Source organism: Elephas maximus, chromosome 15 (genome assembly GCF_024166365.1).
Source record: "Elephas maximus indicus isolate mEleMax1 chromosome 15, mEleMax1 primary haplotype, whole genome shotgun sequence".
Taxonomy (NCBI): Eukaryota; Metazoa; Chordata; class Mammalia; order Proboscidea; family Elephantidae; genus Elephas; species Elephas maximus.
Window position 1 is genome coordinate 66,897,519 of NC_064833.1, and position 15,185 is coordinate 66,912,703.

Below are 15,185 nucleotides of genomic sequence, written 5' to 3' on the forward strand. Positions count from 1 at the left end.
GTTGTTTCCCTTTTTAAGTCAAGAACTGTGTTTCAGATGAAACAAATTACCAATGTGATCCTTTCTACAGCAATAACTTGACTTCCAAGATACCCTAATAGTCTTTATGTAACAGAAGTAACACATTTGAGAGTTCACAAGCCTCCAGAAACAAATTCCAAACTTAATGCCTCATTAAAGCCGTCTTAAAATCTTAAAGCCATCTTCTCTTCTCCCTGTTGGCAGTATTATCAATGTTACAATAAACGAATAGACATCAATGCAATAAATGAGTCAATAAATCCATGCTGCAAGAGCACAGGCTATAAAAAGCACTATGGAAAACAACTACACGGCCATCCTTACAGTTAGGATATTACTTCAGGTGCTTAACTCCGGAGCTTCACCTATTTTTGCAAAGACTTTGTAGTTATAGGGAAAATGCACACAGCTCAGATTTCAAAGGAAACCGTAGTGTTGCTGGGCACAGAGGAATTGCCAGGTTGAGAATGTTAACAGTACCTCAAGGCAACGTGCATATCAGGGTCTCCACGAAGTTACAGGGATGCGGTGCCTATGCGGCAATGGTTTACTTAAAGCAATTTTAAAACAGCCTTAAAAACTTAAAAGAGTAGCAACCAAATAATTCAGGGAACTGCCTCTTCATTGTATTAAAATTAAAATAATAATTTTTGAAAGGAAAATTTAACATGTGGATAAACTCATAGATGACTTTAATTAAACCGGCTGTTTCAATACTATACAAATATATAGAAAGCATGATAGCAGGTACACTGTCTTAATGGGCAGCAGAGTCACTAACCCAGCAGGATTCTTATATGTCTATAGTATTCCTACTGATTTATATCATCTCATCTCACTGCCAAGGCCCTCTCCAGTCTGGCCATCCATAACTTATCAACCTCACTTATTTCCTACCCATCCCCAACACCAGGAGCCCTGGTGGTACAGTGGTTAAGCACTTAACTTCACTGCTAACCCAAAGGTTGGCAGTTAGACCCCACCAGCTGCTCTGCGGGAGAAAGATGTGGCAATCCCTTCCATAAAGATGAGAGCCTTGGAAACCCTATGGGACAATTCTAATCTGTCCTGTAGGGTCCCTCTGAGTCAAAATCTACTTGATGGTACACAACACAACAATCCCAACACTGGCCCTCTACAGCTGACTCTCTAACTTCAAAGTGCTTATGAATCACTTAGGGATTCTGATATGGTAACTCTGGGGAGAAATCCAAGATACTACATCCTAACACCTGGTGCCAGGACCATACATTTTTTGTGAAACCACACTCTGAGTGGCCTGTTCATTTATACAACCCGGCCACTGGATAAGAGATTTTCCCCAACAGAACTGTTGTATCTCTGCAGTTACTTAAACTTTATCCTTTCACCAAAGTCCAGCTCACATTCTCTCTCCAACTAGCATAAACTGAGTTTAGAGCATCTGTCCACCACTCGGCTGGGGAATGCAAAGATTACTAAAACACAGCCACTGCCCACCAAGGAATTTAAGGCTGGAGAGAGAGAACCGGAGAAAGAGGAGAGAGAGAGAGGAGGATGTAAATTAACAGAGGGACTATGGAAACCAGGGAAAGGGCTGGGGGTGGGGGATGGTTTGAATGCCTAACACTGTATCTCTGTATGGAAGGGTTTAGACAAAATGAGGTTACCATTCAGCTGAGTTTTGAAGGAAGAGGATAAATTGATTAGGAGGAAAGAGGGCATTCCAGCATCTGCAAAGGAGAATATGATTGACAAAATTTGTTCAATGTCAAAAAACCCAAGGCATATGGAATAATGGCATAGATGTTCGTGTATCACAGAGCTGCATTTCAGGTTGTACTCATGTTACTCCTACCTTCCTTTGATTTAACAGACCTCTCGGCCTTTACTTTCCAGACAGGAGTTCCTAATTTCTTATTCCATCTTCATTGGTGAGCCACCCCTCCTCCAACATTTGGCTTTCTTTCTCTGGACAATACCTGATTTTATTCCAGTTTCGTTGAGTGTATCCAGTCATTCATTATTTCAGGAATAGTTTTGCCATATCTTAGGCAAGTATAAGATACAGTTTTATATTTTACTCCCAGCACCTTCATGAAGTTGTCCAGTGTTCTGATGGTTACTTTGTATTGTTGGAGTTACAATGACAATATATGGGAAAGGTCTATACATAGTAACTCCCAAATTCATTTCCAGGTCTTATCTAATAGTTCATCAGCCTATTATTTAGTTGCTCCCCAACTCAAGCTTCCCCACTTTTAAATTTTACTTCCTCCTTTCTCACTCATGTGGCCTTTAAAATGTATCCTGTCGCTGGCTGCACTTCGCTTTTTACTACCCAGCAGGATTGTCATCAGCTAATTTTGTCATTCCATTTTCCACTCTTCCTCCACCAAGTTAGAATGATTTAAACATTAGTCCCTATGGAATCTTAATGTTCAAACTTTCACATCGTCTTTAGTTTATAAGCACTTCTTAAAAGTAGTGAAAAGGAGGCTGTCGCCCTATATTAATGGTGACAGTCGCTACCCTACAAAGAGGGAATAGGTGAATGCGATAGTTAAGAAGGAGAAAAGGAAAGAATCTGAATTATAGGGTCAATTTTTCATGTCTCAGTTTAAGCTTTACCTCCTCTCTTCACATGAAATCTATCAGCAAGATCAGTCAGTAATGCCATCAAAACACACTTGAGACTACCTACACTTCTCTCTGTCTCCACCTTCATCACCCTAGTTCAACTCACTACCATCTCTCACCAAGAATATAGTAATGGCTTCCTAACATGTCTATGCTTTCAGCCTTAACCCTCCTCCTGATCATTCTCCACAAAGAAGTTAGACTAACTTTATCAAACTGTAAATGAGACTGTATCAATCACTTGAGAAAAATCTTCCAATGGCTTTCCAACACACCCACAACAAAATCCAAATTTCTCCTCGCCTATAAAAGGATCTAGCCCATGCTTATGTGTCTACCTCACTTTCTAACACCTTCCTGATTAGTGAATAACTGAAGCCACTGACCTTCTTTTTGACCTTGAAAACTCCAGCCTCATTCCTCAGAACCTCAGCCTAGAATGACAGGTCTACTATATCTCTATCAGCTCTTTCTTGTAATTCAGTTCTCAGCTCAAAAGCCATAGTTGAAAACTTCTGGTTACAGGGTTAAGATTGTGGGTACCACCTGGCCCACAGTAGATGCGACGCAATTGATGCATAAGAGAAATAGTAAACATGCTACTTTCTCCCAACCCGTTCTCTCGAGACCTTTCGATAGCGTTTCACCACCATGACTCCACCCAAACTGTCTTATTTGTTTATTTAGCCTCCATGTTGCTAAGTTCCATGGACCCTTCTAAGTCCTCATTTTACTTGCCTTTAGGAGCAGCATTTGACAGAGCTGATCATCCTTTCTGCCTTCAAAAAAGCTCTTCACTTGGCTTCCAGGGCATCATGATTCCCTGGTTTTCCTCCTAATCCCAAATTTCCTTCCTCATCTTCCCCACTCCTACACTTCATAAAGTTCTTCAAGGGCTTACTTCTCAAACATTATCTCTTCTCTATCTATGCTCATTTCCTTAAGTGATCTCATCTGTACTCGTGGCTTTATAGACCATCTAAATGCTGATGAATCCTAACTTTATCTTCCACACGGAACCCCATATATCTAACTGCCATACACCTCATTGCATATTTGACAAATTCACTTGACTATCTAAGCTATATTTCAAATTCAGTGTGTCCGAAATTAAATCCGGCTTTTCCTACCACAACCTGGTCACATTTTTCTCATCTTAAGAAATGACAATCCAGTACTTCTAGTTCCTTAGATAAAAAACTTTAGAGTCAAGCTTCACACGCAAAATCTATCTGCGTTACCTCCAAAATAAAATAAAATTCACATGATAGTGCAGTTGGTGATTACTGGACAGGAACTGGACCATGGTCCTGTTCCACTTCTCATGTTAAAGTTCTTATCTTCTGTTGTATACGGCAGGAGTGAGGGAGTGGAATGGGTTTGGGGAGGAGAGAGTGGACCAGGTAGAAAAACAGCAGAGATATCTATATCCTGGGAAATGAGGAGGCAAAGTCTGGTTCCCCACCTCCTCTAATCTCTTGGGATTGGGTTAGCAAAATGGATGCCAAGCAACCAGATGATTTCTGGAATCGGCAACCATTTTGGAAGTCCCCGCAAGTTAAGGGATCCAGAAGCTTCCCCACTGATATTTAAATTAAAATGGACAACTGCCACCAGTTATCCACAAAACTGCAGCCAAGACGTGATTGGATTTCAATTTTACAGCAGATGTAGGAACTCTCAGTTTAATGGATGCCTGGCTGAGCAAATCAATTGTAACAAAGTTTCCTTGAATTTTTCAAGACTTATGTAACGGTTCAACTGATCTGACTCATTGCCATCAAGGTGATTCCGACTCAGCAACCCTATAAGACAGAGTAGAACTGCCCCATAGAGTTTCCTAGCTATAGTCTTTAGGGAAGCAGACTGTCGCATCTTTCTCCTACAGAGTGGCTGGTGGATTCGAACCACAAAGCTTTTGGTTAGCAGCCAAGCACCTAACCTCTACGTCACCAGGGCTCCCACCACGTGACGGTTACAAAGGGGTTTCAGTGGATGCACGTGCCACCTCTTACCACTTTTCACTGCATCCCACCCGCACTCTCCCCTCCAGCTGCCCTCAGCTCTTGGATGTATTAACGCAATAGCCTTGTCTCCCTGTGTACACCCCTGCTCCTCCTCCCACCACCTAGAGTCTATTCTCAACAAAACAAGAACAATCCGGATTAAATGTAAGTAAGATCATGATACTCCTCTGTTCAAATGCCTCAAATGGCTTCTCATCGCTCAGACTAAAAGTGAGTCTGTGTCTGTCCTGCCAGTGGAACCTCCGACCTCATTTCATACACTTCCCCACACTCACTCTGTGCCAGCCACCTGGGCCCCTTACTGAGCCTGGAGGTTTAGGGCCTTCACATTTATTCCTGGCGTATGATAAAAAAACCCAGTATCTGTTAAATACGCAAGTGGATAAAAATAACAATTTCAAAATGTTACAGCATTTTTCTGGTTCTGGGAGTTCCATTCTACTACTGAAATGACTTTTCTTGCCTTTCCAAGACTCTAAATATGTTCTTTACATTTATGAAAATCAAAAAAACCCACTGCCATTGAGTCAATTCCGACTCTACAGAGCGACGCTACAGGACAAAGCAGAACTGCCCCAATAGGGTTCCCAAGGAGCAGCTGGTGGATTCGAACTGTCAACCTTTTGGTTAGCAGCTTTGGTTCTTAACCACTGTGCCACCAGGGCTCCTACACTTAAAAAAAAAAAAAAATTTTTTTTTTTTTTTTTTTTACACTTAAGGAGTCTTTAATTTCCCAGAGCTCCAGAGTAATCACCAAGTTCAACAAAGCTGGATTGCAATGTCACATTTTTTTCTAAAGGGACTGACAACTATTGCATAATTTCCCAAACGAAGAATATATTAATTTTCTAGTATCAATTTCTAAAAATAAAACTAGTATCTATCCAAATTTAGATAAACTTAAAAATTCTGTAGTCTAAGATACTTAAGACAAAATATATTTTATTGTTTCTAAGCAATATTACTAATAAAATGAAAACACTTTAGAAAAATTAAAATTTGAAATTCAGAATGAAGAAATATTAGTAACTTTAAGTAATAACATTCTTTGAACCAAGAGATTTCATATACTTTTAAGTGCATGTAGATTATTTTGTAAATAAATAAAAGACACAAATATTTATGAGAAAATTACAAAGCAAACACGAGTACACAGCAAGAAAACTATTGTTCTATAACCAAGAGTTGCAATAAAATCTCATTTGCAAAGGGATTTATGACACTTTTATCAAGATTAAGAAATGTGTAAACACTGAACTTTGGGTAAAGGAGTTATGAGGTCATCATTTCTTTATCTGCAATTATTCTGGAAAAGATGGTCACAGACGGCAAATGCCAGAAAATATGGACTTATGAGGGTTAACAGGGCAACTCACAAGCCAAAGGTCATGTCTGCAGGCTTGGCCCAGGTTACTCAGAAGTAGAGTATATTCCAGAGGCGCATCCCCCTGTTTAACTAACTAGGTTGTCCATGTCCAGTTTCTGGAACTATCTGCTGGACTTAAGCATAGAAGAGAAAAAAATTTTTCCAATTTTAAGCATGGCCTTAGAAAAAATGAAAGTGACCAACTGGAATTAAGCCATCATTTCCGTCGACATGCAGCACGGACTGGAAGTACCACTGGTTATTTGGCTGATAGCCAAGAAAAGAAGAGTTCTTCAGATGTATTTTGTTTTACATTTGGAACAGTGCTATGCCAAGGGCTCTGCCCATTCTCTCACCCATATGTGAGATGAGAATAAGCAGGCACAGCCATCAACGTGTCTGTCAACAGTTCTCTAAAAGACACGGGAAGTTATAATAGTGGAAAACGGTTTACATAATTGGCCCATGTGTCCTTTTTAGGTCAAGTGCTCTGATTTCTAACGCACATTCTAGACTTAGGTACAGTTTGTATTACAGTAAACTATGATGAAATTTAGTAGCTCTATAATTTTTTTAGAGGTTCTGTGTTAAAAATTTGCAGCAAGGCATATTCATTTCATTATTTAAACTGCAGAACATTTGAATGTCTTTACCCTTAGATCAGTAGATTTATATTAAAGGGCAACTTCTAGCACCCCATAAATATTTTTTAAATTTTTTTTCATTACTTGAAGCATTTATGCCTTCCTCTTTAGTGTTTCCAATTTCTCACGTCAATATCTCTTGTACTGGTGATATCTTACCTTCTATGACCCTATTATTTTGTTTCCTCTGCCTTACCTGTTTTGCATATTTATTTCAATCTTACCTCTTCCACCTATCCCTGCATTCAACACATACCTACTGAGCAGTCAACAGACCTCAAACAATCAATATGTATTGAGCACCTCTAAAGATAAATAAGGTATAACCTTGACCCTTCTAAAAAAAAGATTCATAAAATCTTGGAAAGGAAAACAGACCTGTTAAGTTGCTGACTTGCAACAAAGCTTTAATTTCATAAATCAACTTGAATAAAATGCTTCAGGAACGCAGGAGGAGAGAGGAAGGGGGATGGATGTACCGGAGAACGCTTTACAGTGAAAACAACATTTGAGTTTCTTCTTGAGGGATGCGTATGAATTTGTTAGGAGGAGACAAGAAGCACCGACATTCCTGGCACAGGGGCACGAGGAAGCACGGTGATCTTTAAGTGGTTCGGTATGAACGCACTGAAATATGCCCAAGGATATTAAGGGAAACAAGGCAGGCGGAAATGCCTCAGCGTATAAGCTAATCAAGGTGGGCTTTAACTTGTTGCTAGAGCCAATGAAAGTTTCGTGCAGCACAGTGACCATCGAAGATTTGTTTGGGGGAAGGAAGACAGCTTTGGTAACAGTGAGGAAGGTAGAAGAAGGCAGAAAAAACTAGTCTCCTGGGTGAGAAAATGCTGTACCTGCCTTGGCGTGAAATAACTAACCCCAGTGTGGGCAGGAAAAGTAAGGATGAGATAGAAAAGATGGATTCAAGACATTTCTGAGACAGAATTGACAGAATTTGGCAAGTAGCTGTATATATATATATATATATATATATTTTTTTTTTTTTTTTTTTTTTATGTTCCATGGGTATGGAGAGAAGAGAGTAAGGGAGTAGTTGAAAACCAGTTGCCATTGAGTTGACTCCGACTCATGGTGACCCCATGTATTTTAGAGTAGAACTGTGCTCCATAAGGTTTTCAAAGCTGTGACCTTTTTGGAAATAGCCAGGTCTTTCTTCTAAGGTGCCTCTCGGTAGATTCACAACACCAACCTTTCAGTTAGTAGCTGAGTGCTTAATCTGTCTGGCAACGAGGGTCCTTTCAAGGGAGTATTTAAAGAGTGTGCAATTTTTTTTTTTTTTTTTTTTTTTTTAGCTTACAGAAGATTGATCAGATGCTGATGACATTAACTGAAAAAGAGAACCCAGAAAGGGAAGTAGGTTTGCAGGGGAGGGTGGAGGAAATGGGTAAGACAGTTTTCTTTCCAGAAAAGAAAGCTTGAATTGACTGTGGAGTATATTACATGCAGATGGCCAGCAGGAAATATGCAAATGAAGCTCCAGAGAGAGCGTTCTTGGATAAAGACACAGACTAAGGATTCATCAAAATATGAATAGTATTTAAAGTCAAAGGAGTAAATAAGGTCTTATTGGAAGGGAGAAGACCACAGGAACAACCTGGGAAACAAACTTTTAAGAGACAGCAGAAAACAAGGACAAGTTTATGAAACAACTAGAAAAACAAAAGGGCTGAGTGATGGAGTTTTAAAATCCATGGAAAGAAAGGCTTGAAGAAAGAGAATATGTTTAGCAATATCAACTGTCTGATCTCATTAAAACTGCATGGTTTAAATTATTACACCTATTCTTACAAATGAGAAAATCAATGCCCAGAATGCTTGCTGTCAGACAGCACACACCGATAAGCGGCAGAGACAAAATGTGCGCCTGCTGCTATCTAGGTCCACAGCCAATATTCCCTCAAATCGATTGCTTCCTCTGCAACAGCTTTATTGGATGACCTAAAAGCTCTAGTTTCTTGATTTACCCTAAACTAAAATTCAGATAATCTCCCTTTTTTAGGATTACTGGTTTCAATGTAACCAATCACTCATTTCCCCCGTTCCTGACTCTGCCATAGGTTCTGTGCTCCCATCAACCTAATCTGCTTCCAGTTCCCAACAACCGGCTTGCCAATTTCCGCCACCATGTTTTTATCTATTCCACTCCCTTCTAATTGCAATGTGCCTTCCACTCTTCCTCATAATCCACAGTCCTAATAGCCTTCCAGGAGCAACTCATAGCTCATCTTTCCCGAGAACTTCCAGCAATTAGCTCTCACAACGAGGAGTGCTCCATCATTCTGTGCTCCCTTGGCATTACTTACAGGTGAGAACAAACAATTATATGTCCTTGCTTACCTGAAAATTTCAAAGGTATCTATTCTTTCTTCTCTATCAGCCTACAAGCTCTTCAAGGAAAGCGGTGGCTTTCCAGAGGCTGTTTTTAGCCTTATTAATTAAATAAAAGTGGGGGGAGAGATGTGATGTTAATACATGTGGATGCGGCTTGGCTGCCAGATATGCAAGAACAAAGAGCAGACTAAAACAAGCACCAAATGTCAGAGAAAGTAACCAGCTATTCGAACTTTTAATGCGTTATGACATACAGCGTCTCAGGGGCCCGAAGTAGCAGCACTTATCACAGGGCACTGCAGATTTTAGAGGAACAAGCTCTTTGGCCAGATTTAAATGGTGTTTTCTCAGAATAAACGCACTTTAAATATCTGAATAAATTGTGTTTTTCAAGGTTGAGCAACATCTGTACTTACACTGTTAGATGTCACATAAATCAACAGTATTTCCAATAAAATAGAACTACTAGGTTCTTTGAGACTTTTCCTTAAATGTGTATTCTACAAAAAAATGTGCTTGAATATTAGAGTTGGGCACTGAGCTCCTCTGCACTGCAGTTAATGGCCCAGACACAGTTCCAGTACTAACAGTATCTAAGGGCAACACACTATAAACCCTGGCTTGTTTCTGAATCTACATTTCAAGGATAGAATGAAACCAGTGAAACCAAAAAGAAACTCATATAAACACCCCAGGCCAGACATCATACAATAGGCAGCTATTTTTTTTGGAAGTCAGAGATGAAAACGAATCCCAGAACTGTTCTTTCATTATTTCCATATTACTTATAACATACACAAATATTCTCAGGTTTCTTTTTTGTGGATTTGAACTCCCAAGTTCTTCCTTATTTTAAGTAAAAAGCAACTGAATACCTCTATGCATAGAATAGGCACACAGTACAACTACAAAGGCTCCATAATTGCTATTTCTGTTTGAAGGCTCACAGATGAAGGTCAGAGAGGTCTGCACTTTAGGCAACCACTTTAAACTACACAAAAAAGCAAAAATGGAAGACATGACAGATGCCATATACTGCACAGATTTTTGAAAAGAGCTATCAATTTCCTCATCCTATTGTCTGAGGAGACATGAAATTAGTTACATGTCTTAGTAACATTTACTGAGGCCTTATACATCATGCCTGATAATGAGCTAAAACTTCGCACACATAATTGTATTTCATCTTCACAACTCCTTGAGGTAAGGGCAGATGTTACACACGAGAAAACCGAAGTAGAGAAAAATTAATTGCCCAAAGTCACATAGCTAGTACATGTCAGTGGTAGAATTTAAACCCAAGCGCCAACTCTTAACGTCTGATGGGTTCTCTTGATTATTTCCTACTTTTATTTCAAGTATTTTTCCAGCAAAAGTTAAAAAAATATAATGCTATATTTTATAATGAACTTTAGAACTTCCGAGTTTCATGAAAGTCACCCAAGGGGAGACTAATGTAAACACACAACTAATAGGACTAATGCAATGTCACAGCTAATGTGAACACAGAAAAAAGAAAAATGAGAATGTATCCAAAGAGGAAATATCATTCCCAATGTTCATGAAACAAGCTTTGCTATCACCAGCAATTATTTATTATCAGTGTTTGCTTGTGCATTCTCAATTCATGCAACTAAAATAATGAGTTGTTGAAAATGTTCTAAGGATTTAGGGTACTAAGTAGTACATTAGGGAATTATGCCAATGGTCTTAAAGATGTAATTGTGGTTCTAAACTTGCTAATTTACACTAAGACCGAACATAAAGTTATTAAGAAGGAGCATTTGCCCAGGCTTATTTTCGTATTTCAAAGCTCACAAATAATAAATTCAGAAAAAAAGCTACCACCAAAGAATTCTTTAAAACAACCACAGAAAGGTACTCTACAATGTATGGGAGAACGTAGATATCAGCAACCCAGAAAGCATCTTCAAATTATTAGTCCCTGAATTTTTCACACCTGCCGTTCAAATGATGTTTCCATCAGTTAAAAATTCAAAAACGGTTGTTCTACTAAATCACTTAAAAGCGAATAACACATCAGCAGCTCAGCGTTTCCAATACAGCAGCCTTCCAGGTAAGAGTAGAATTTCAAGCCCTTAGTGAGAATGCCAAGGGGCCCTGGTGGCAGCGCAGTGAGAATGCACTCGGCTGTAACTGAAAGGTCAGCAGTTTGAGTCCACCAGCTGTTCTGCAGGAGAAAGATGTGGCAGTCTGCTTCCATAAAGATAGATCTACAGCCTTGGAAACCCTGTGGAACAGTTCTGCCCTGTCCTACAGGGTTGCCATGAGCAGGAATCAACTCCAGGGCACTGGGTTTGGTTTCTAGTAGGAATGCTGTGCACCTAAATGTAATGAATTTTACTCAAAAATTCAAGGAGCTCCTAGAAATGAGAAAACCCACTGCCGTTGAGTCGATTCCGACTCATAGAAAATATGCAGAAGAAGATCCCTTCCCCCAAAGAAAAAAAAATTATTATTTTTTAAAATTTTATACAAGATAAACACTTAAAAATAAAGACTAACAGGAGAGCATTTAACTGTGGTGACTGAAAGCATCCATAAACATTTCTTTGTACATACCACTTGACTTCCTTACCATGTACTCCATATTAGAAGCTGTTGGATACACCTGACTTCGTAATTTATTATGAAGGTCCAAGATACTCTGCATATCGTCGTCTGTGATGGCCCTTTTCCCTCTTTGCTTGGCCATCCACCACTCGCCATCCTCATCCATGTACTTTTCCAAAAGTTTCTCCAATAAAGTGGCATTAGGAACCACCATGGCTGGAATTGCTCTGGCCATGAATAGCACTGTGGTTACTCTGAGCCACTCCTGGGCGGTACACTTCATAATGAATGACCTCAGGATTTCCCCGGGATAATCTCCAAGACACGCTCTTCCACTCCTTTTGGCTATAACAACATGTAATGTGATTAAGATGAAAATACCAGCAGACGTTAATTTTCTAATAACAAAAGTAAAACAATACTGAGAATGGGAGTGTTCCAGTTTGATTTGTCTCTAAAATACCAGAAAATGGACACCCACTTTGTAAAATTAACTTCTCTCCATCCCTATTGTTTCTTCCAGGTGCCTTTTCACAAAGGCATTGTTTCTATAAAACAATTATATTTTGCAAGCTGATACACATGAGGCTAAAAATAAAAGACAGAAATAATCCAAAAGAATCAAAGCTTGAAAATGATTTTTGAATGATAAGGCTTTAAATGGCTATACCTAGAATGCTTTATACCAATTTAGGGGTCCATGTTTCTAAGGTATCATTTCATTCCAGTATCCCATCTCTGGTTGGCAGGAACCACAACATTTTGAAAGCAAGGGTGATTTATTCTTATTATTATTATTGTAAAAATATATAAAACACAACATTTTCCAATTCAACGTTTTTCAGGTATACAATTTTGGAACATCAATTAATCATATTGTGCAACCATCGAGGGCGAATGCTTAAAAGTATAAAATGCTGTTTACACAGGTATCCACAAATACAGATAGAGGGCCCAGTGAATCATTGCGAATGAATGGCTGAACCACAGGGGAAGTCTCCTCTTGCCCAAGCGCAGCTCAGGAGAGCACTCATTTCCTGGAAAGTTTGTGCCTCGCCTGTGGTCCGACCCCGAGAGAGCCAGCCATCTACCAGCAAACTGCTCTTCCTCCTATACATCACGGGCACTTTATGTATTAACCGAAAAGGAAAGAGCGCGACAGGAGGGAAAAGGTGAAACTCACAGTCACTCGCAAGAGCCCAAGCTCTGGCAAATCCCCATCGCCGCTGCTTTCCAAGCAGCCCATCCACCGTCCATGGCTGATGATTCTCTACGAATTGGCTTTTTCAAAAGTAAGGATTAAAAAGGAGAAAGTGGACAGGATAGGGTGGGAGCTTTGAGTATTCAGCAATGCGTTTTAGAAACTCCCTTACCTCTCCAGTGTGAAGTTCGCTAGGAGCGCTGGGCCGAACGAGACGCCGGCCTGTGGTAGCCGCCCCCCAGCCGCCACACACGACTGAAAACAGAGGAGCCCCTTTCGGAAAGGACCCGGGCACCGCACGGTACGTCCTGGGGCGACCAGGGCGCTGACTGCAGAGGGATCCGAGCCTCTGACTCCGCGCCTCCTTGCAGACCTGGAAGAAGCGGCTGCAAAGCGCTCCAAAGTTAGAACCTGAAGTTGGAGAGGAAAAGAACTGCCTATTAGCGTGCCAGAGCGGGCGCCCGGCCGTCTCTGAGCATTTTCTGCAGGAGCAAGGGGCGGGGAGACAGGCAGGTCTCCGAGGCGCAGACTGGAGGCGACCTCGCGCTCCTGCTCGGTGCAGCGGCGGCGCGCAGAGCTAGGAGCTGAGCGCTTCCGCGGCTCCCTAGCGCTCCGGGCATTTATCGAGGCCTGCGCACGTCACGTGCGCGCCCCTCCTCGCCCACCCCCACCTCCGCCCGCCCTGGCAGGGTGCCCGCCGGAGGAGCAAGGAGCAGGCGGGCCTACCTTCCCCGGGCCCAACTAGGCCCGGACGCTGGGCCATTGTGGGCGTGTTTTGAGCTTCACAGACTGGGGCGTGGAAGGTCTGGACCCTGGGGGATGTGTGTATGCAAGGAGGGCCCTTAACTCCTCCGCCTACCAGACCTCCTCTGCTTCTAAAGATCCTCTTCCCCACTCCTTCCTGATAAGATGCTAAAATAGCTGGCAACCTTTCCTGAAAAGGAGTTGTCCCAGAGAGCATGGGGTGGGAATGCGGATGGGGTTAACATCTTCAATCTTGGAGACCCAGAAGACGAACTGGAGCGGAAATGGGAAAGACTTCTTTGATTTTCGCTAGGAGATCGCTGTGCTGTCCGGATCTAATATCTAGAATTGAGAAATCGTACGCGTTGACTCATTAAACCTTGATGATGGCCAAATGAGAAAGGAGACATCAGAGAATGACTGACAGGGTGGTCTGAGAAGCCTTTTCTCTTTGACTCAGGATTATCTGAAGATGGAGAGCCTCACTTCACTCATCAAATGTTCGGTATTCGCTCGGGTCGCTCAATTTATCTGCGCTAGGTTGACACCAACTCAAACCTGAGCCCTAGGGTAGATGGTGAAATGTGAGAGGCGGTTTACCTGCTGTTCATGTTGCAATCTGGAGTGGAAAAATTACTAAACTAATTTTAAATTCACAAAAGCTCCCCCTAGTAAGTGAGTTGCTCCTTCCACAGATCCATTCCTATTGAGAAGAACGTGTTTATTCATAAAGCTTTACTTCCCTTCTGTAATGAGCCATAATTTCAATTTTCTTTATTTGTAAATGCTAGACTATTTGGCACATGATCAAATAAAGTAAAACCTTCCAGTGGTCACTCCCAAATCATTCCAAGCTGCTACCTGTCTCTTTCCACCATCCAACTACACTTTGTTTACCAAACCTGAAAACTCAGGTCTAAGCCTCTGTTGAAAGTGAGGCCTTGCTTCCTCTCACAGTGAAGAAAAGGGAAGCTTCATCCATCAGAGGGTTGCAGAAGATGAAAGGGTTTGGTGCACATGCCACTGTCATAAAAGGTGTACTTTTGCAATTTTAGGGCAGCTTACACAGAAAAAGTCTGTTCTGTTTATACTTTTGGAATCATCATTTATAATTCTTACAGAGCTCGGCTACCTTTCCCTCCTACAAACTGATAGAAGACTCCAAAGTTCATAATAAAAGACCTATCATTTGTCGCAGCAGATGTAGAATATATTTCTATACTGCAGTTTTAATGCGGCATAGAAAACAATGCTGAGTATTGAATTTAAAAAAATCAAAAGTAGTAACACTACTTGAAGTATTTTCAAAGAAAATTTAATTAGGAAAAAGGGAATTAAGCTAATAAGTAAATGAGGTTAAATGCATTGGTAGCTCTTGAATGTTTCAGCTATAAACCTTTCCACAGGATGTACGAATCAGACTAAAGGCTTACATTAAAGAAAATAAGACTTAATCTTAAGGTCTTAGTCCCAAGCCTTTCTCCAGGTAAGGAAAAAAAAAAGTACGTCCCTCGAGGTTGTGTTTCTATTGGCTTCCAATTTGGTTGCTGAGGCTCAATTTCATAAATATCTAGCCATGGTGGCACAGTGGTTGAGAATTATGACTGCTAACCAAATGGTCGGCAGTTCAAATTCACCAA

General features: G+C 40.8%; 1 protein-coding gene across 1 annotated transcript in view; it reads right to left on the bottom strand.

Annotated features, from left to right (window-relative positions):
* Positions 1–13,453, bottom strand: part of CRISPLD1 (cysteine rich secretory protein LCCL domain containing 1) — a 54,511-nt gene extending 41,058 nt beyond the window's left edge. The window contains exons 1-2 of the mRNA XM_049854276.1: positions 12,974–13,453; positions 11,626–11,945 (exon numbers count right to left, since the gene is read on the bottom strand). Coding sequence (XP_049710233.1) covers positions 11,626–11,883 — 258 coding nt within the window. The 5' untranslated portion in view covers positions 11,884–11,945; positions 12,974–13,453. The remainder of the gene's footprint in view (positions 1–11,625; positions 11,946–12,973) is intronic.
* Between the last annotated feature and the right edge of the window lie 1,732 nt (positions 13,454–15,185).